The 21601-nt window shown below is 46.3% G+C and overlaps 1 protein-coding gene across 3 annotated transcripts in view; it reads right to left on the bottom strand.

Moving 5' to 3' along the window:
- ARHGAP39 (Rho GTPase activating protein 39) overlaps positions 1–21601 on the bottom strand; it is a 295579-nt gene that overhangs the window by 220809 nt on the left and 53169 nt on the right. For all 3 annotated transcript variants that reach the window (XM_033933771.1, XM_033933770.1, XM_033933772.1), the window contains one exon: positions 495–1887. In XM_033933771.1, the coding sequence (XP_033789662.1) occupies positions 495–1887 (1393 nt within the window). The remainder of the gene's footprint in view (positions 1–494; positions 1888–21601) is intronic.

A 21601-nucleotide genomic window follows, 5' to 3' on the forward strand; every position in this document is an offset into this window, starting at 1 on the left:
AAACATAAAATGTTTTTACTTTATTTTCATTTTTAATACCTGATCATAGGACCAATTTTCAAAACTCTGTATGCAGGTGGCAAAGTCTGAGGGTACTTTTATCCACAGATGGCTTCAGTTCCTCAAAGGGATGGAATTTCCTTGTGAAAATTGCCCAGGAATATTATACCCACAGGGTTCTGCACCTGCTTTTTCTGCAAGTACTTTTCTAAGAAAAAGAAAAATTTGAGAATGCAAAGCTGGCACCCACAACTTAATTTTGTCCTATGCCTGCCTTCTATTTCCCACGGGTAAAAGAACAAAAGCTGTTTATTTCTACACAACACTTTTACTTGGGAAAAGTGAGGACAGTTTTCAGACAGTGAATTTACCTAGGTAAATGGCTTTTGAAAACTGCTTTCCTTTGCCTAACAATGGAAATTTATTAATTTCAATGAAGAAGCATACAGATCTAATTAACAGAATCTAATAAACATTAATGATTTTCTTATTACCTGAGAAGGATGTAGGCATGGTTCAGGAGAAGCTAGGTTTGTCTGGACAGAAACACTTTTTTCCAGGAGTATCTGAGGAAATCCAAGTTTATCAAAAGTACTCCTTTTCCAATGTTTGTTTTCCTGCTGTGCTAGGGCTTCATCTTCACTGAATGCCCGCACAACTGGACCAGGCAATGGTAAAGGCAAGGCCCCATCGCTTTCATATCCAGAACCATCCTTCTGTGAATCCCAGCTACTTCTCTGTTTCATATTGTAGTGTGCCTGCTGTGCTTCCCAAGCTAGCCTTGCATGGGCCTGGAAAGTTTCAGGGAAACCACAGAGTACTTCATTCTCTGCTGATCTACTGTCTGTTCTACTCATCTGAGGTATGTTAGGTGTAGATAATGGCCTCTCTTCAGTGAGAGTATCCTGTTCTCCAGAACCTTCAGATGATGTGGTGTTTGGGTCCATGGAAAGTGAAGGCTTCCTACTTTTCCTTTTCCTTGTGCCAGGTGAATAACCTGTAGATGACATTGTATCCTGTTGACTGGACCATGATGACATAGAGTCTTCTCCATGGAAGGGTTGACGGAGCCCCTGACTGTGTTGAACATCAGTCCCCTCCATACTACTGTAATCCCCTGATTTGACTTCTAGACGCTGGTCTCGCACCAGACACGGGCTGTGCTGTAATGAATATGATCCTCCAATTGTGTTTGGTGAGTATTTTTGTCCGAGGCCTGTTTTCAGTTTGGGGCTAGAGCCAGACTGTTCCACATAAACTAATTGTCTAACATATTCTTTGCCCGCAGGACTATATTCTAAGCTCATAAATCTGTCAGGGCATTTCTGTTTGGTCAGTACTAGCTGCTGATATGGCGAATTAAAGGTTTGTTTGGGTGACTGGTGGAAACTGTGAGGTTTGCGAATGGATGACTTTTGAGAGGATCCCACTCTGTAGTTTCCACCAGCTTCGTACTGCATTTCCATAGGGGGTTCATCGTAAATAGGGGCCTGGTACTCCATAGGAGGCTCTTCATAGAGTGGAGGTTCATATGCATAACGAGGCGAAGATGGTTGGGACTCATTTGAATGTTTTCTATGTTGTGACTGGACAGAACAAAAAGAATCCCCCCGCCCAAGTAAAGGGGAGCAACTGCCAACATGCTCTGCTCTTTTTAAGAATGGTGATGACTTTCTTTCAGGAAAGAAGACAGAGTTATCAGTATCAACTGCAAAAGTCTGCAATATAGGAGACTGCTGTCCTCCTGAAGGTCTCCGTGAACGTGTTCCTTGCTGGTTGTCAGGGGTGTATCCATTTCCTTGATGAATTAGGAAGCTTGGTTCACGGTCTGTTACTTTGATCAACATTCGCTCCTTTGTGCCAGAATTCCATCGGAGAGATGAGGTCCTACAAGAAGAGGGAGAAAAGAAATTAAAGACATTTTAATTTCTTCTTTCTTCTGAATTTTATTTTTTTTATTTCAGATTTTCAATTCAAATGATATGTTGGATACTATTATAAGGCCACATCTAAAAAAATATACACATAACATTATATTTTCAAAAGGTATTGGGACCCTTTGAGGGAATTTGGGATTGGGGTTGGGGGTTGTATGGGCAAACTAGTGGGGGGGGGGTTGTTTTCTGACGTTTATAATGTGAGCTTGTTCTGTATTTCGTTGTACTTCTGTTTTCTACTTGTTGAGCTCAATAAAATACATTTAACAATATTTTCAAAAGGTTGCGCAGAAAATAAACACTATCTCATTTTCAAATGAAAAAAATTCAGATAGCTGTCAGTTTATCCCTCTATTTCTTTTAGCTGCAACTATCCAAGAATGTTCAATGGTGCTATTGGGATAGTAACCACAAAAACAGCACAAAGGCCTAAAGAACTGGGACTAATTCTTTATTCACAAAAGACCCGACATTGTCAGTGTTTTGGTGAAAAGCCTGCGTCAGGGTCTATATGGTTGTCTCATATACAGTACACTTGAACAATGCAACATTCAACAATGTAAAAGATTCAAGTTCCAATCAAAGACATACCCTAGTGTAATATCAATGCAGTCACAAACACAAACCGTGTTCTCAGCTCCTCCTCTATTTGCCACTGGATATCTTTTTATACACTCAAAGACCACTTTGGCGGTATCTGCATAATGGCAGGACAGTGCTTGGAAAGAGCTGTCAATTATCTGGTTTTAGTTCCACTAGCCACCAGAGCAGCAAAAATAGACCACCACCTCTCAAATCTGCTGACCATGACGCCCAACTACAAAATATTCAGGGAAAAATTGAAAACCATACTATACAAGAAATTTTTCAAATGATCTAACCAAACCATATCGACCATTCCCAGATCCTGACGCATACTATAGCTATCAACCTTGTAATCTCCCTGGGAATGGCCAGGCTAATTTCTAGTTGTAAACCGCCTAGAACTGAAAGGTATTGGCAGTATAGAAGACATCAATGTAATGTAATGTAATAAAGTTATAACAAAAAGGCATTGCTGCTATTAGGCAAAAAAGATTGACCTAACATTAAATGGATATCTGACTGGATAGCAGAACTCACCACTATGTCTAGATTTTTATTGCTACCTGCAGTTCAAATACTTTTGCCTCCAGCATTTAAAGAAAACATTGACTGTATTAGCTGAATACTGGGAAGTTTATATCTGCATTTAGATGGCTATTAACATTAGTTAGATATCTAACAAATCTTCCTAACCGTCAACCAGTTTTTAATCCACGTGAGTATTTCACCCATGATTCCATGACTCGCAATTTTCCAAAGTACCGTATTTTCACGCATATAACGCGCGCGTTATACGCGTTTTTACCTACCGCGCATACCCCTCGCGCGTTATATGCGTGAGCGCGGTATACGAAAGTTTTAAAACATAGTTCCCACCCCGCCCGACGCCCGATTCACCCCCCCCAGCAGGACCACTCGCACCCCCACCCCGAACGACCACTCGCACGCGCTCCCACCCGCACCCGCATCCACGATCGGAGCAAGAGGGAGCCCAAGCCCTCTTGCCCGGCCGACTCCCCGACGTCCGATACATCCCCCCCCCCCCCGGCAGGACCACTCGCACCCCCACCCCGAAGGACCGCCGACTTCCCGACAATATCGGGCCAGAAGGGAGCCCAAACCCTCCTGGCCACGGCGACCCCCTAACCCCACCCCGCACTACATTACAGGCAGGAGGGATCCCAGGCCCTCCTGCCCTCGACGCAAACCCCCCTCCCCCCCAACGACCGTCCCCCCCCCAAGAACCTCCGACCGCCCCCCCAGCCGACCCGCGACCCCCCTGGCCGACCCCCACGACCCCCCCACCCCCCTTCCCCGTACCTTTGGAAGTTGGCCGGACAGACGGGAGCCAAACCCGCCTGTCCGGCAGGCAGCCAACGAAGGAATGAGGCCGGATTGGCCCATCCGTCCTAAAGCTCCGCCTACTGGTGGGGCCTAAGGCGCGTGGGCCAATCAGAATAGGCCCTGGAGCCTTAGGTCCCACCTGGGGGCGCGGCCTGAGGCACATGGTCGGATTGGGCCCATGTGCCTCAGGCCGCGCCCCCAGGTGGGACCTAAGGCTCCAGGGCCTATTCTGATTGGCCCACGCGCCTTAGGCCCCACCAGTAGGCGGCGCTTTAGGACGGATGGGCCAATCCGGCCTCATTCCTTCGTTGGCTGCCTGCCGGACAGGCGGGTTTGGCTCCCGTCTGTCCGGCCAACTACCAAAGGTACGGGGAAGGGGGGTGGGGGGGTCGTGGGGGTCGCCAGGGGGGTCGCGGGTCGGCTGGGGGGGCGGTCGGAGGTTCTTGGGGGGGGCGGTCGTTGGGGGGGAGGGGGGTTTGCGTCGAGGGCAGGAGGGCCTGGGATCCCTCCTGCCCGTAATGTAGTGCGGGGTGGGGTTAGGGGGTCGCCGTGGCCAGGAGGGTTTGGGCTCCCTTCTGGCCCAACTACCAAAGGTACGGGGAAGGGGGGGTGGGGGCGTCGTGGGGGTCGCCAGGGGGGTCGCGGGTCGGCTGGGGGGGCGGTCGGAGGTTCTTGGGGGGGGCGGTCGTTGGGGGGGAGGGGGGTTTGCGTCGAGGGCAGGAGGGCCTGGGATCCCTCCTGCCCGTAATGTAGTGCGGGGTGGGGGTAGGGGGTCGCCGTGGCCAGGAGGGTTTGGGCTCCCTCCTGGCCCGATATTGTCGGGGAGTCGGCGGTCCTTCGGGGTGGGGGTGCGAATGGTCCTGCCGGGGGGGGGGGATGAATCGGACGTCGGGGGGGGGTGAACGGAGAGTCGGGACAGCGCACGGAGAGGCGGGGCAGTGCACGGAAGTCAGGGGGGTGAACGGAGAGTCGGGACAGCGCACGGAAAGTCAGGGCAGTGCATGGAAGTCAGGGGGGGGGGGAACGGAGAGTCGGGACAGCGCACGGAAAGTCAGGGCAGTGCATGGAAGTCAGGGGGGGGTGAACGGAGAGTCGGGACAGCGCACGGAGAGGCGGGGCAGTGCACGGAAGTCAGGGGGGGTGAACGGAGAGTCGGGACAGCGCACGGAAAGTCAGGGCAGTGCACGGAAGTCAGGGGGGGTGAACGGAGAGTCGGGACAGCGCACGGAGAGGCGGGGCAGTGCACGGAAGTCAGGGGGGGTGAACGGAGAGTCGGGACAGCGCACGGAGAGGCGGGGCAGTGCACGGAAGTCAGGGGGGGGGAACGGAGAGTCGGGACAGCGCACGGAGAGGCGGGGCAGTGCACGGAAGTCAGGGGGGTGAACGGAGAGTCGGGCAGCATGCGCGGTATAATCGTGAGCGCGTTATACCAAAGTTTTTGTGCTTATCATCGTGATTTCTGCGCGCTATACACGTGTGCGCGTTTTATACGGGTGCGTGTTATTTGCGTGAAAATACGGTATTCGTTCATGTGGAACTTGTCAAACGCCTTCTGAAAATCCAGATATATAATGTCGACCAGGTCACCCTTGTCTATCTGCCTGTTTACTCCCTCAAAAAAGTGCAGTAAGTTTGTCAAGCAAGATCTTCCTTTGCTGAAGCCGTGCTGGCTGGTCCTCATCAGATTGTATCACAGCACCTAACTTAAAGTACCCATTATTAAATTTATCATATATACTTAAATATAAACCAACCCATATATAAACCATGGTAACCTTTTTCCCCTCCCCCAAAAGGAGGAAAAAAGGTTGACTCAAAATTAAACTGGGGGATTAATGTTCAAGTGAAGTGCCTTACCTGCCAGCCTCTGCACCCAGCCCCCCTCCCTCCCTCCCTGCCCTCTCCCAGTCATTACTAGCGGTATATAAGCTTTCATTAAACAATAAACAAAACAATAAACACAGCAGGCTGGCTCTGCAAATCCACCTGAAACTTGCCCTGTGGAGCAACAGTCCGGCTCTGCAGAAACAGTGTCCTTTCTCAGGAAGAAGATCCTCCAAAGAGCCTCGAGGCACCAGGGCCATTGAAAAATGAACTTTAAGGGGAAAAAATAAGGAAGGCAGATCAGAAAGACTTCTGCATGGTTCGTTTGCAGAAATGAAAACGGCAGGGGACTCTTAGTTCCTCAGACAAATGGGAGAAGCAGAAGAGAAAAGAATGTTGTATTTCTGCAACAACTGGTTCGTGGTTTGGGATGAAACACCTGTTGTAATGACTCCAAAGTGGATGTAACAGAATTCTGTTGGAACATGTATCAGTAGTTTATATGACAGTATATATTTTAAATGAACTGTGTATTTGCTGAATGTTTAGCATGGTTACTTACCGTAACAGGTGTTATCCAGGGACAACAGGCAGATATTCTCACATGTGGGTGACATCATCCATGGAGCCCTAGTATGGAAGGTCCCAAGTGCATCGCCACTTTAAGAACTTTAGAAAGTTTGCGATCGACTGCACCACACATGTACGAGTGCCTTCCTGCCCGACGAAGGCTCGCAGCTCCTCAGTTCAGATAGCCAGCTAAGAAGCCAACCAGGGGAGGTGGGTGGTTTGTGAGAATATCTCCCTGCTGTCCCTGGATAATACCTGTTATGGCAAGTAACTGTGCTTTATCCCAGGACAAGCAGGCAGCATATTCTCACATGTGGGTGACCTCCAAGCTGACTAGAAAGGGATGGAGGGAGTGTTGGCCTTTCTTTAGGAAAATAAATTCTGTAATACTGTTTGGCCGAAGTGCCCAACCCATCTGGAAAAAGACTCGAGACAATAATGTGAGGTGAATGTATGAACATAGGACCAAGTGGCAGTCTTGCAGATTTTCTCTATAGGAGTGGACCGGAGAAAAAGCACAGTTACTTACTGTAACAGGTGTTATCCAGGGACAGCAGGCAGATATTCTTAACTGATGGGCGACGGCACTGACGGAGCCCCGGTACGGACAATTTTAGAGTGATTGCACTCTAAGAATTTAGAAAGTTCTAGTTAGGCCGCACCGCGCATGCGCGAGTGCCTTCCCGCCCGATGGAGGCGCGCGGTCCCCAGTTAGGATAAGCCAGCTAAGAAGCCAACCCGGGGAGGAGGGTGGGACGCAAGAATATCTGCCTGCTGTCCCTGGATAACACCTGTTACGGTAAGTAACTGTGCTTTATCCCAGGACAAGCAGGCAGCATATTCTTAACTGATGGGCGATCTCTAAGCTAACAGAAAGAGGGATGGAGGGAAGGTTGGCCATTAGGAGAATAAATTTTGTAAATCAGATTGACCGAAGTGACCATCCCGTCTGGAGAATGCATCCAGACAATATGCAGATTTACTCAATAGGAGTTGATCTGAGGAAAGCTACAGATGCTGCCATAGCTCTTACTCTGTGGGCCATGACAGAACCTTCCAGTGTCAGTCCGGTCTGAGCATAACAGAACGAGATGCAAGCAGCTAGCCAATTGGAGAGCGTACGTTTAGAAACAGGACGACCCAATTTATTGGGATCAAAACATAGAAAAAGTTGAGGAGAGGAGCGGTGAGGTTTAGTGCGCTCCAAATAGTAAGCCAAGGCACGCTTACAGTCCAAAGAATGCAAAGCCCCTTCCCCAGGATGAGAATGAGGTTTCGGGAAGAATACAGGTAATACAATGGACTGGTTAAGGTGAAAGGCAGAGACAACCTTAGGGAGAAACTTTGGATGTGTACGTAGAACCACCTTGTCATGGTGAAAGACAGTGAAAGGTGGATCTGCAACTAGTGCATGCAACTCACTGACCCTCCTGGCAGAGGTGAGAGCAATAAAAAAGATGACTTTCCAAGTGAGAAATCTGAGATGAGCTTTGGCCAATGGTTCGAACGGAGGCTTCATTAAGGTGGAAAGAACCACGTTAAGATCCCAGACAACAGGCGGGGGCTTGAGAGGTGGTTTCACATTGAAAAGCCCCCGCATGAATCTGGAAACTAAAGAATGAGCTGTGAGAGGTTTTCCGTGAACTGGCTCATGAAAAGCAGTAATGGCACTGAGGTGGACTCTGATAGAAGTGGACTTGAGACCAGAGTGAGACAAAGAAAGAAGATAATCCAATACAAGTTCTACCGCTAGTGAACTTGTATTGGATCATGATGGTGCCGAGAGCACCAGGAAGAAAACTGGGTCCACTTCTGTTGGTAACATTGAAGAGTGGTCGGCTTCCGGGAAGCATCAAGAATAGAACGGACAGGCTGAGAAAGAAGAGGGTGAGACGAGCTCAGCCCGAGAGATACCAAGCTGCCAGGTGCAGAGACTGTAAGTTGGGATGTAGAAGGGACTGCTGATGCTGAGTAAGCAGAGAAGGAAATAGTGGAGGAAGTATGGGCTCCCTGGAACTGAGTTGAAGAAGAAGGGAGAACCAATGTTGCCTGGGCCACCGTGGAGCGATGAGAATCATGGTGGCTTTCCCTCTTGAGCTTGAATAAGGTTCTTAACATGAGAGGCAGAGGGGGAAAGGCATAAAGGAATAGATTGGTCCAATCCAGGAGAAATGCATCTGGCGCCAGACGATGAGGGGAGTACAGTCTGGAGCAAAATTGGGGCAGTTGATGATTGTGAGGAGCAGCAAAAAGGTCCACCTGAGGAGTGCCCCATTGAGCGAAAATGGCCTGAAAAGTCAAGGGATCGAGAGACCATTCGTGAGGTTGGAGAATTCTGCTGAGCTTGTCTGCTAAGGAATTCTGCTCTCCCTGAATGTAGACAGCTTTCAGGAATAACTGACGAGCTGTCGCCCAAGACCAAATCTTTTGAGCCTCCTGACATAACAGGCGAGAGCCCGTGCCACCCTGTTTGTTGATGTAGTACATCAACTTATTCATAGGAGACATCAATTTATGTAGTACATCAATTTATTCATAGGAGACTTGACCCAAGGACTTAGAGGAAAAGTATCACTGTTTGCCGACGATGCCAAACTATGCAACATAGTTGGCAAAAGCAGTGTGCCTGACTTTATGACGCAGGACCTAAGACAGCTTGAACAGTGGTCATCAACTTGGCAGCTAGGCTTCAATGCTAAAAAATGTAAAGTAATGCACCTAGGCAAAAAAAATCCACACAGAACTTACACACTAAATGGTGAAACCTTGTCCAGGACCACGGTGGAACGTGATTTAGGAGTGATCATTAGCGATGATATGAAGGCTGCCAATCAAGTAGAGAAGGCTTCGTCCAAGGCAAGACAAATGATGGGCTGTATCCGTAGGGGTTTTGTCAGCAGAAAACCTGAGGTCATAATGCCACTGTACAGATCCATGGTGAGACCTCATCTCGAGTATTGTGTTCAATTCTGGAGACCACACTACCGAAAAGATGTGTTGAGAATTGAGTCGGTTCAGCGAATGGCTACCAGGATGGTCTTGGGGCTCAGGGATCTCACGTATGAAGAAAGGTTAAAAAAACTGTGGATGTACTCGCTGGAGGAGCGAAGAGAGAGAGGGGACATGATTGAGACCTTTAAGTATATTACTGGGCGTATAGAGGTGAAAGATGATATCTTCAGTCTTACAGGACCCTCGGTAACCAGAGGACACTCGCTGAAAATCAGGGGAGGGAAATTTCGGGGTGATGCTAGGAAGTACTTCTTCACCGAAAGGGTGGTCGATCATTGGAACGAGCTGCCTCAGCGGGTGATTGAGGCCAGCAGCGTGTTAGATTTCAAGAGAAAATGGGATATTCATGTGGGATCTCTAGGAGAGTAAGAATCAGGGAGTGGGTCATTGGTATGGGCAGACTCGATGGGCTATGGCCCTTTTCTGCCGTCAATTTCTATGTTTCTATGTTTCTATGTTTCTACATTGCAACTTGATTGTCTGTGCAAAACAGTAGTACTTGAGGAAAGAGGAGATGCTGAAAAGCCTTGAGGGCATAAAACATCGCTCTGAGTTCCAGGAAATTGATATGGTGTTTCTTTTCCTGGGCAGTCCAAAGACCCTGAGTTTGAAGATCGTTCAAGTGAGCTCCCCATGCAAATGGGGACGCGTCTGTGGTGATGACCAGATGATGAGGAGGCAGATGGAACAGAAGACCTCTGGAGAGATTTGAAGATTTCAACCACCATTGCAGAGACTGTCGAAGAGACGATGTCACAGATATGTGTCGCGAACAAGGATCCGTCGCCTGGGACCATTGGGTAGCAAGGGTCCATTGAGGGGTACGCAGGTGAAGACGAGTGAAGGGGGTGACATGAACTGTCGAGGCCATGTGACCCAAGAGAATCATCATTTGCTTCGCAAAGATAGAAAGCTGTGGGAGCACCTGCTGACAGAGATGAAGAAGGATCTGAAGGCGGTTGGTTGGAAGAAACGCCCTCATGAGAACAGTGTCCAGGATCGCTCCAATGAATTGGAGTCGTTGAGTGGGGATGAGATGAAACTTGGGCAGGTTGATTTCGAACCCCAGAATTTGTAGAAATAGGATGGTCTGGTTGGTAGCCAGAGCCACTGCCTGAGCCAAATGAGCCTTGATTAACCAGTCGTCCAGGTAAGGGAAGACCTGGAGATGGTGAGACCGTAGAAAAGCGGCCACCACAATGAGACATTTTGTGAATACCCTGGAAGAGGAGGCGAGACCGAAGGGTAACACTTTGTACTGGTAATGGCAGTGATTGATCATGAACCGGAGGTACTGTCTGGAGGTCAGATTGATCGGTATGTGAGTGTAGGCTTCTTTTAGATCGAGGGAGCATAGCCAGTCGTCCTGAGAGAGAAGAGGATACAGTGTGGCTAGAGAGAGCATTTTGAACTTCTCTTTGACCAAACATTTATTGAGATCCCTGAGATCTAAGATGGGTCTGAGGTCTCCGGTTTTTTGGGGGACCAGAAAATACCGGGAGTAAAATCCCTGCCCCTTCTGATCTAGAGGAACTTCTTCTATGGCGTTCAGAAGAAGAAGGGATTGAACCTCTCGAAGAAGTAGAGAGGACTGAGAAGGGTTCAAAGCAGACTCTTTTGGAGGACTGTGGGGGGGGAGAGTTTGGAAATTGAGAAAATAGCCATGGCGAATGATGTTTAGAACCCACTGATCTGAAGTGATGAGTTCCCAATGGCTGAGGAAAATGGAGAGACGTCCTCCGATAGGTTGGGGCAGAAGAGAAGACGGAGGAAGACTGGCTATGGCCTGGAGAAGAAAGTCAAAAGGGTTGAGTGGACTTAGGTGGTTTTACTGATTGCTGCTGTTGAGCCCGAGGTTGTTGCATTGCTGTTGACGCCGAGGTTGCTGCTGAGGAGTAAGAGGACGAGCAGAGAAGCGACGTTGGTAGGATGACTGTTGGCGAAAAGGACGAGGAGGTGGAGGCTTCTTTTTGTTTTTCAGCAATGTGTCCCACCTAGTCTCATACATGTGCAGACAGCTTTTGAGTAGTAGAATCCATAGAGTCACCAAACAACTCGTCACCTAAGCATGGAGCATTGGCAAGGCGGTCCTGGTGGTTGACATTGAGTTCTGAGACTCGAAGCCAAGCCAGACGTCTCATCGCAACAGCCATTGCCGTAGCCCTAGAAGTAAGTTCGAAGGTGTCATAAATGGAATGCACCATGAACTTGCGAAGCTGCAATAAACTAGAAGTGTATTGTTGAAATAAGGGAAGCTTCCGATCAGGGAGATATTTCTCAAAAGAAGAAAGTTGTTGGATAAGATGTTTCAGGTAAAATGAGAAATGAAAGGCATAATTACCTGAGTGATTGGCTACCATAGTATTTTGATAGAGATGCTTGCTAAACTTATCCATAGCTTTACCCTCTCTGCCAGGAGGGACAGACACATAGACACTAGTGCCCGCAGTCTTTTTCAAGGTGGATTCCACGAGCAATGATTCATGCGGGAGTTGAGGCTTCTCAAAGCCTGGAATGGGAATAACTCTGTACAAAGTGTCTAATTTCCGAGGAGCACCGGGGATGGTTAAAAGTGTCTCCAAGTTCTTATAGAAAGTCTCTCGTAAAATATCATGGAGGGGTAATTTTAGAAATTCCTTGGGTAGTTGATCAAAGTCCAAAGCTTCAAGAAAAGCTTTAGACTTCTTAGATTCAGCCTCCAAAGGAATAGAAAGAGACACACGCATTTCCTTTAAAAAAGATGTAAAGGATGATGAATCAGGCTTGGCAGAAGGATCCCGCACAGAAGGGTCTTCCTCAAGTGAGGATGCCTCCTCATCAGATAACAGAGGCTTTTCTGAGTCATCCCAAAGATCAGGATCCCTGATTTGAGAACCACGACCCCGGGAGTCCAGTGTCGTGCGGCGTCGACAAAGTGGGTACCAGCTTAGAAGTCGCCGACGTCGGGGTGGATGCCGAGGGCTCAGCCATCGCGGCACCGAACAGAAGTTTCTGCTGAATCTGGTGATTTTTTAAGGTGCGCTTTTTAAGAGTAGCACAACGAGTGCAGGAGGAAGCCCTATGATCCGGACCCAGGCACTGAAGACACCAATTGTGCGGTCGGTCAGAGAGATGGGGCGCGCACACTGTTGGCACTTCTTAAATTCTGGCTGAGGGGGCATGAAGGTAAAAACAGCCTCTGCTAAATCGAAGGCTGAGGCTTCAATGGTGGCAACAGGCCCCGCCGGGGCGAGCTGGAATAAAGAAAAAAAGACAAATTTTTTTTTTTTTTGGAAAAGAGACAAGAAAGAAAATAAAGAAAAAGGAAGAGAAGCTTCCAAGAGAAAAACTGCGCAAGCGGGAAGGCAAGCGAAAAAATCTTTCAACGGCCGTTGAAAAAACGCATCTTCTTAGCTCCACGGAAACTAAGAAACTGGGGACCGCGCGCCTCCGTCGGGCGGGAAGGCACTCGCGCATGCACGGTGTGGCCTAACTAGAACTTTCTAAGTTCTTAGAGTGCAATCACTCTAAAACTGTCCATACCGGGGCTCCATCGGTGCCATCACCCATCAGTTAAGAATATGCTGCCTGCTTGTCCTGGGATAAGCTACTAAAGCTGCCATTGCTCTAACTTTATGGGCTGTGATCCGACTGTGCAGTTGCAGCCCATCCTGACCGTAACAGAATGAGATGCATGCAGCCAGCCAGTTGGATATCATTCTCTTAGAAACAGGATGCCCCAGCTTCTTAGGATCAAAAGAGATGAAAAGCTGGGGAGACCATCTATGTGGTTTAGTCCTTTGTGAATAGTAAGCTAATGCTCATTTGCAGTCCAAGGTATGAAGAGGCATCTCTCCAGGATGAGACTGAGGCTTTGAAAAAATGCTGGAGCACAATTGACTGATTGAGATGAAAATCAGTGACAACCTTTGGTAAAAACTTCAAATGAGTACAAAGAACAACCTTGTCATGGTGGAACACTGTCAATGCTGGATCTGCCACGAATGCTTGAAGTTCACTCACTCTTCTGGCAGAAGTGAGAGAAATAAGGAAGACAACTTTCCAAGTAAGATATTTGAGATAAGCCAGAGACATTGGTTCAAAGGGAGGTTTCATTAACTTAGCATGAACCACATTAAAATCCCATATGGAGGTGGTCTGACATTGAAAAGTCCTTTCATGAACCTGATAATGAAAGGATGGGCAGTGAGAGGTTTACCATCCACTGACCGATGAAAGGCTGTGATTGCGCTGAGATGAACTCTAATAGATTTATTTATTTATTTATTTTTGTATTTATATACCACTTATAACCTTAAGTGGTGTACATTCAGATATTCAGGCATTTTTCCCTATCTGTCCTGACAGGCTCAGAGTCTATCTAATGTGCCTGGGGCAATGGGGGAATTAAGTCCAGAATCAGACAAATGAAGAAAATAATCCAAGATTCGAGAAACCGAGATGGATTTTGGTTGTTCCTGATTAAGAACATAAGAATAGCCTTACTGGGTCAGACCAATGGTCCATCAAGCCCAGTAGTCCGTTCTCACGGTGGCCAATCCAGGTCACTAGTATCTGACCAAAACCCAAGGAGTAGCAATATTCCATACTACCGATACAGGGCAAGCAGTGGCTTCCCCCATGTCTTTGTCAATAACAGACTATGGACTTTTTCTCCAGGAACTTGACCAAACCTTTCTTAAAACCAGCTACGCTATCCGCTCTTACAACATCTTCTGGCAACACTTTCCAGAGCTTAATTATTCTCCGAGTGAAAAATTTTTTCCTCCTAGTGGTGTTAAAAGTATTTCCCTGTAAATTCATCAAGTGTCCCCTAGTCTTTGTAATTTTTGACGGAGCGAAAAATCGATCAACTTGTACCCGTTCTACTCCACTCAGGATTTTGTAGACTTCAATCATATCTCCCCTCAGCCTTCTCTTTTCCAAGCTGAAGAACCCTAACCATTTTAATCTTTCCTCATACAAGAGGAGTTCCATCCCCTTTATCGCTCTTCTTTGAACTTTTTCTAGTGCCACTATATCTTTCTTGAGATAAGGAGACCAGAATTTGAACGCAATACTCTAGATGAGGTTGCATCATGGAGCGATACAGGGGCATTATAACATTCTTAGTATTGTTAACCATCCCTCTTTTAATAATTCCTAGCATCCTGTTTGCTTTTATGGCTGCTGTCACACATTGGGCGGAAGGTTTTATCGTATTGTCTACGATGACATCCAGATCTTTTTCTTGGGCGTTAATCCCCAAGGTGGACCCTAGTATCCGGTAACTGATTCAGGTTATTCTTCCCAATGTGCATCACTTTGCATTTGTCCAGATTAAATTTCATCTGCCATTTGGATAGTTTTCCAATTTCCTAAGGTCCACCTGCAATTTTTCACAATCCGCCTGCATTTTAACAACTTTGAACAGTTTCGTGTCATCTGCAAATTTAATCACCTCACTCGTCATTCCAATTTCCTGATCATTTATAAATAAGTTAAATACTATCACCGGTCCAAGTACAGACCCCTGTGGCACTCCACTGTTTACTCTCCTCCACTGAGAAAAACTTAATCCTCCATAGCCCCAGGTACGTTAGATAGATTGTGAGCCCACCGGGACAGATAGGGAAAATGCTTGAGTACCTGATTGTAAAACCGCTTAGATAACCTTGATAAACGGTATATAAAATCCTAATAAAACTTGAAACTTGAAAACTTGACCATTTAATAACACCATGAAGAAATCCTTGTCTACTTTTAATGATAACATTGTTGAGTGGATGGTTTCCTGGAAGCTTCTATGATTAAACAAACAGGCTGAGAGATTTGAAGATCAGCAGAATTCAGCCCAAGAGGTACCAAGCTGTCAGGTGCAGAGACTGAAGATTGGAATGTAGAAGAGAACCCTGACTCTGCATGAGTAGAGAAAGAAAAATTTGTAGAGAGATTGGTTCCTTGGTACTGAGTTGAAGTAGAAGGGAATAATAACAGGGTTGTCTGGGCCACTAAGGAGCTATCAGAATCATGGTGGCAGATTCCTGGTTGAGCTTGACAAGTGTCCTGAGAATAAGAGGAAAAGGTGGAAATGCATACAGGAACTTGTTCATCCAATTCAGGAGAAAAGCGGCTGCTTCTAGGCGATGAGGTGAGAAGAGCCAGGAACAGAAGTGGGGAGACGCAGAGATCTACTTGAGGTGTCCTCCATTGAGAGAGAATGGAATGGAGAGTGGCTGAATTCAGAGTCCATTCGTGTGGTTGAAGAATGTGACTGAGCTTGTCTGCCAGATAATTCTTTTTACCTGAATGTAAACAGCTTTGGGAAAGATCTTTCAAGGAATTTGACAGAGAAGTAGAGACCCTGTTCCTCCTTGCTTGTTTAGATAGAACATTGCTATTTGATTGTCCATGCGAACAAGGAGTACTTGATCTTGTAGGAGATGCTAAAAAGCTTTGAGAGCATTGAAAATCACTCTGAGTTCCATTAGATTTATATGATGGCGTCAGTCTCTGGAGGTCCAGAGGCCATCCAGATGAGCCCCCCCAAGCATAATTCGATGAGTCTGTCGTGAGAACCTTCTGATGGGGGGGGAGTTTGAAAAAGCAAATCTCTGGAAAGATTGGTAGATTGCATCCATCATTGAAGTGACTGTTGAAGAGATGAGGTCATAGCAATGTGCTGCGAAAGAGGATTTAGAGCCTGTGACCACTGAGAAGCCAGAATCCATTGAAGGATTTGTAAATGAAGTCTGGCAAATGAAATGATGTGGAACGTTGAAGCCATGTGTCCCAGAAGAACCATCATGTGTCTTGCTGAGAGAGATTGGATTTGGACAACCTGATGAGAGAGTTGGAGAAGGGCGTTTTGACATTGTTGCTGAAAAAACGCCCTGAGTTGAGTCGTGTCCAGAATGGCTCATATGAATTGGAGTTTCTGAGATGGTTGAAGTTGAGATTTGGGGACATTGATTTCAAACCCCAAATTCTGAAGAAAGAACACCGTGCAGTGTGTTGCTTTGAGCTTGCAGTCTTAGCACAGAGATTACTCCACAAGTCTCTATATAGGACCAATATGGATCCCTGAAGAAGATAATTGTGTCGAAACACAGACTGTGTTGGGTCCATGTTTCCAGTGGTTCAGGCCCTAGATCAGGGGTGCCCAAAACGTCGATTGTGATCGACTAGTAGATCGCAAAGGCAACACAAGTCAGTCGCATTGTCTTCATATTCTACCTGCTTCCCGACACAGAAGCGCCAAACCGACCAACCTTCACCCCCAACGTCAATTCTAACGTGGGGTGGGGGAGTTCCGGGCCAGCCAGGCAGTGATTAACGTCAGGGGTGAAGGTTGGTTGACCCGGTGTTTCTGCATCGGGAAGCAGGGAGAGCTTGGTACGGAGGTGGTTTGGAGGCCTGTTCCCCAATGGCAGCGGCAGTGGCTTGGGGAGGGCAGAGAGAAAGAAAGGGGGGACAGGGAGATAGACAGGGGAGGGGGCAGGGAGAGAGGAAGAAAAAATTGGCGGAGGGAATGAGGTCTGGAAGTATACAGCAGGCTGAAAGAAGGGAAGAAATATTGGATGCATAGTCAGAAGAAGAAAGTGCAACCAGAGACTCATGAAATCACCAGACAACAAAGGTAGGAAAAATAATTTTATTTTCAATTTAGTGATCAAAATGTGTCCGTTTTGAGAATTTAAATCTGCTGTCTATATTTTGCACTATGGCCTCCTTTTATTAAACCGCAGTAGTGGATTTTAGTGTAAGGAGCTTATGAGCATCAAGAGCAGTGCAGAGTATTCAGCGCAGCTCCGTGCACTAAAAACAGCTATCGCGATTTAGTAAAAGGGGAAGGGGTATATTTGTCTATTTTTGTATAGTTGTTACTGTGATGACATTACATAGAGTCATCTGCCTTGACCTCTTTAAAAAAAAAAAACGGAATATAAATGATAATTCACATTTTCTCTGCATACAGTGTGTTTTGTGGGGGTTTTTTTTTTAATTTTATTGTTGGTAGATCATTTTGACTTGGTCATTTTAAAAGTAGCTCACAAGCCCAAAAAGTGTGGGCACCCCTGCCCTAGATGTTTATATATGGATTATTTATTTGACTTAATAAAGCTTTCATCATGGCCATCAACTCTCCACAAGCCTTTTGTTTTTTGGTCGTGTCCTCTTTGTGGAGGGATCAGGGTCAATTTTCTTGTTGTTCTGTGTTGCTGAAAGTACATTCTGATAAGAGAGATCCTTGATGAGCCAGTTGTCCAGATATAGAAAGACTTGAAGGTCCTGAGACCTCATGGCCACTGCCATTACTACCAGGCACTTGGTATAGACTCTGGGAGCAGATGCCAGGTCAAAGGGTAGAACCTTGTATTGGTAGTGGTGTTGCGCCACTCGAAACCTGAGGTACTTCCTGGAATTCAGATGAATTGGGATGTGAGTGTAGCCTTTTTCAGGTCTAGAGAGCATAGCCAATCGTGATTCAATAAGAGATACAACGTTGCTAAGGATAGCATTCTGAATTTCTATTTGACTAGAAATTTGTTGAGAGCTTTGAGATCCAATATAGATCGTAATCCCCCATCTTCTTGGTGATGAGAAAATATCAGGAGTAAAACCCTGTGTTCTCCAGATCCGGAGGAACCTTCTCGATGTCACTGAGAAGTAGATTCTCGACCTCCTGAAGGAGGGCTGAAGGAGATTGGAAGCAGACTCTCTTGGAGGATGATCTGAAGGTATAGTAAGAAAATGAAGGGAGTATCCTTCTCAAATGAACTTGAGAACCCAGAGGTTGGATGTGATTAGCTCCCAACGATGAGAATAATATTAATGTAGACAACCTCCGATGAGTTGAGGAAGAGGCAGAGGCAACTGGATTGTAACTATGCTCTTGATTAGATGGTCAAAAAGACTTACCTATGTACCAAAAATATCTTCCTTCTCATCGTGTTAAAGGTTTTCAACACTTAGTTTCCACTCTTTTTCAGAGTGGCAAACATGGATGTTAATTTGCAAGATCGATTGGCTAACATACCATGTCTTGGAGATGAGCTTTTTGGAAATATAATTGAAAATGCCACTCAAAAGCTCAATGCTCATGAGAAATCTTGGGACTCTAGTTAAACCTAAGCCCAATCCTTCCACATCACGCCCTTTTAAGTCATCTGCATCTTACCAGCGATATTATTTTGCTAAGCCATCTCCTGCTTCAGGACCTCAGCAGAAAAAGCAGAGGTCTCAGAAACCTCAGCAGTCTGCTCCTGCAAAATCTACTCATTGTTTCAACAATTGCTTCAAATAGCAGGTAAAGTGAAAAGTATAGTTATTTACTCTACTGTTCAGCATAGCATTTTGGTAGAAATGCCTACCAAATCTATCCATAGAACGACCCTCTCTGCCCGGTGTAAAAGAGGCATAGACCTTAAATGAGGTAGATTTTTTAAATGTAGATTTTTTTAAAATGTAGATTCTACCACTAAGGGTTGGTGAGAAAGCTGGGCTTTATCATACCCTGGAATGGGAGCAACTTTGTAAGTGGAATTCAGCTTTCTAGGAGCCACCGGTACTGATAAGGGAGATTCCCAGTTTCTGAAAAGAGTATCCTTTAAAATTGCATGGATAGGAAGTTTTAGTACCTCCTTCGGAGGCTGCTTGATGTCCATAGTCTCCATATATTCATGTGTATATTTGGAGTCAGTTTCCAACTTGAGAGACATGTCTTTACCAAGTTGTCTAATGAATCGAGAAAAAGAAAGACTCTTGAAGAGATGTTTCTTTAGGAGATAGAGGTGGTGAACACTCAGGAGATTCATCAACTTCTGTTGTTGAAGGAGATGCACCAAGAGAAGATTGGACGCGGTGGTCAGAATCCACTACTGTTGATTGAGATCTATACCTCTTACGTCCTTGGTACCGATCCTAGGAAGGAGAAGAGGTCCGATGCTTACGCTTTTCCGAACACTTAGCAGAGACATGCTTGGACTTGTGAGACAACTTACCCAAATGAGAACATCGAGAAGAAGGTTTGCAAGAGCTGCGGCTGGAAGCAGAAGTGTTGTGTGCATGCCTGGATGATGGACGGTGCCGAAGTCCAGGAGATGGCAACGAAGACCGAGTACTGGTATCAGTATCCCTGGTATTGGTACGCTCAGGCTGGGCCGATACCGGCAGAGTCGATGACAGGGTCAAAAGATTAAATATGTGACCATACTCTGCCCGAAAGTACTGTTCAAACTGTTCTTTCAAAGTAGCTTCCGATACCTGTGGCATTGTTGCCGGTACCATCGGTTCCACTACTTGCTCCTTAGAAGGCACTGGTATCTTTGGCTTTGACGACGGTACTATTGGTGCTGCGACTCACTCCAAATAGGATGGCTCAGAAGAGGAGAAACCCCTGGATTTAGAAGTGAGTCGCAAAAAGTATTGTCATTTGGCCAGCATGATTGGACTCTATGCCTTAGTGGCTGACCCCACCTGGGAGACTGGTGACTTCCTCACTGGCTTAACTGAAGGAGCGAGAGACTCCAGAGTAGAAAGCAGTGCCAAAGAAGGCCACAACGCCTTAGATGATGGCGCCTTCACTGGCTGTGTCATAGAACGTGGTACCTTTACAGCCGTCGCTGAACGTGGTGCCTTTGCCTCTGGTACCTTTGAAGTCAATGCTTTAGATATTGAAGGTGAAGATTGAAATTCTTCCATAGAGGCACCGAAAAGTTGTTTCTGTTGAAGAAGGCGGCTTTTTAAGGTAACATGAAATTAGAAAAAACTGCCTCAGCCAAGTCGAACATGAAAGGCTGAGGAGGAAGAAGAGGCCCCACCCATGAAGAGCGTGAAAGCACAAAAAAGAAGAAAAAACTATTTTGGGGGGTTTTTTGGGGGGTGAGGGTTAAACTAAGAAAAAGGAAAACTAAAAGAAAAAGATACGCACGAGCGGGAAGGTAAGCACAAAAAGTTTTCGAACGTTCAATGGCACGACTAAACAGCTCCACGGAAAACAATGAACTGAGGAGTCGCGAGACTACATCGGGCGGGAAGGCACTCGCGCATATGTGGTCAGTAACTTTCTAAAGTTCTTAAAGTGGCGATGCACTTGAGACCTTCCGTACCGGGGCTCCGTGGATGACGTCACCCACATGTGAGAATATGTTTCCTGCTTGTCCTGTCTTTGAACTGACGCTTTTTTGCTTCCTTAATTGTTGAAATTTGTCTAGTTATGTCTATGTTATATGTGGAAATCGCAGGAAATGTAAGGTGATATGTAAAATGCACAGTTGTATGTGGTATATAAATTTTTTAATAAATAAATTGTACGTTTTATTGTGTATGTTTTTTTGTACCCCACGCAGAACAAGGAAAAATATGTTCTTACCTGTTAATTTTTTTTCCCTTAGACGCAGCAGATGAATCCAGAGACCAATGGGATAGCACACATCTACCAGCAGGCGGAGATAGAGAAACTGATTAACAGGTGGTCCCATTGGCTGGCACTCTTCCTGTATCTCCAGTATAGCTCCTTGCCCAAGCATCCGTAACCATCAATAGGCATAGCATGGGGGGAAAAAAAACTTCTTTCCCATAACAAATCTCATAATACAGAATACAACCCTCAATAATAACAAACTTTGAAAGTTGCAAAAGAAAAAACCGACAGACAATATCCAGAAAGGGTGGGGCTCTGGATTCATCTGCTGCATCTAAGGGAAAGAAAATTAACAGGTAAGAACATAATTTTTCCTTCCCTAGCAACAGCAGCAGATGAATCCAGAGACCAATGGGATGTAGAAAAGCAATCCTCAATCTGGGTGGGAAGCAAACGCTGCCTCCGCAACAACCGCCGCACTAAATGCATCTACCGCATGCGCCCCCACATCCAACCAGTAATGCTGAGAGAAAGCACTCTCGGAAGACCAAGTAGCTGCGAGACAAAACTCCTCCAAGGAAAAAACCTCTGGACCGAGTCCAAGAAGTAGCCATCACTCTAATGGAATGGTCATGAAGTTCTTTCGCCAACCGCTTCCCTACCATCAAGCAAGTGTAAAGAATGTCCTCCTGGACCCAACAAGCGATGGAGGCTTTGGACGCCGCCATATGTTTGAGGCATCCCTTGAAGAATACAAAAAGGTGATCTAAACAACTAAAAGTCATTAGACGCTGCGCACTTTCAAAAAATGCAGAGAATAGAAGCACGTCCCCCCCATTTCTCCTCCCAGGAAGAAGGAAGGAAAAGTGAGCGTGTCATAAAAGAAAGGATGACACTTCCTTAGAAAGAATTGTGGTACCGTCCGAACTGATACCCCAGATTTTGGAAATCAGAAATAGGAATCCCCGCTGAACAAGGCCTGCAA

Source organism: Geotrypetes seraphini, chromosome 2, assembly GCF_902459505.1.
Source record: "Geotrypetes seraphini chromosome 2, aGeoSer1.1, whole genome shotgun sequence".
Classification (NCBI taxonomy): domain Eukaryota; kingdom Metazoa; phylum Chordata; class Amphibia; order Gymnophiona; family Dermophiidae; genus Geotrypetes; species Geotrypetes seraphini.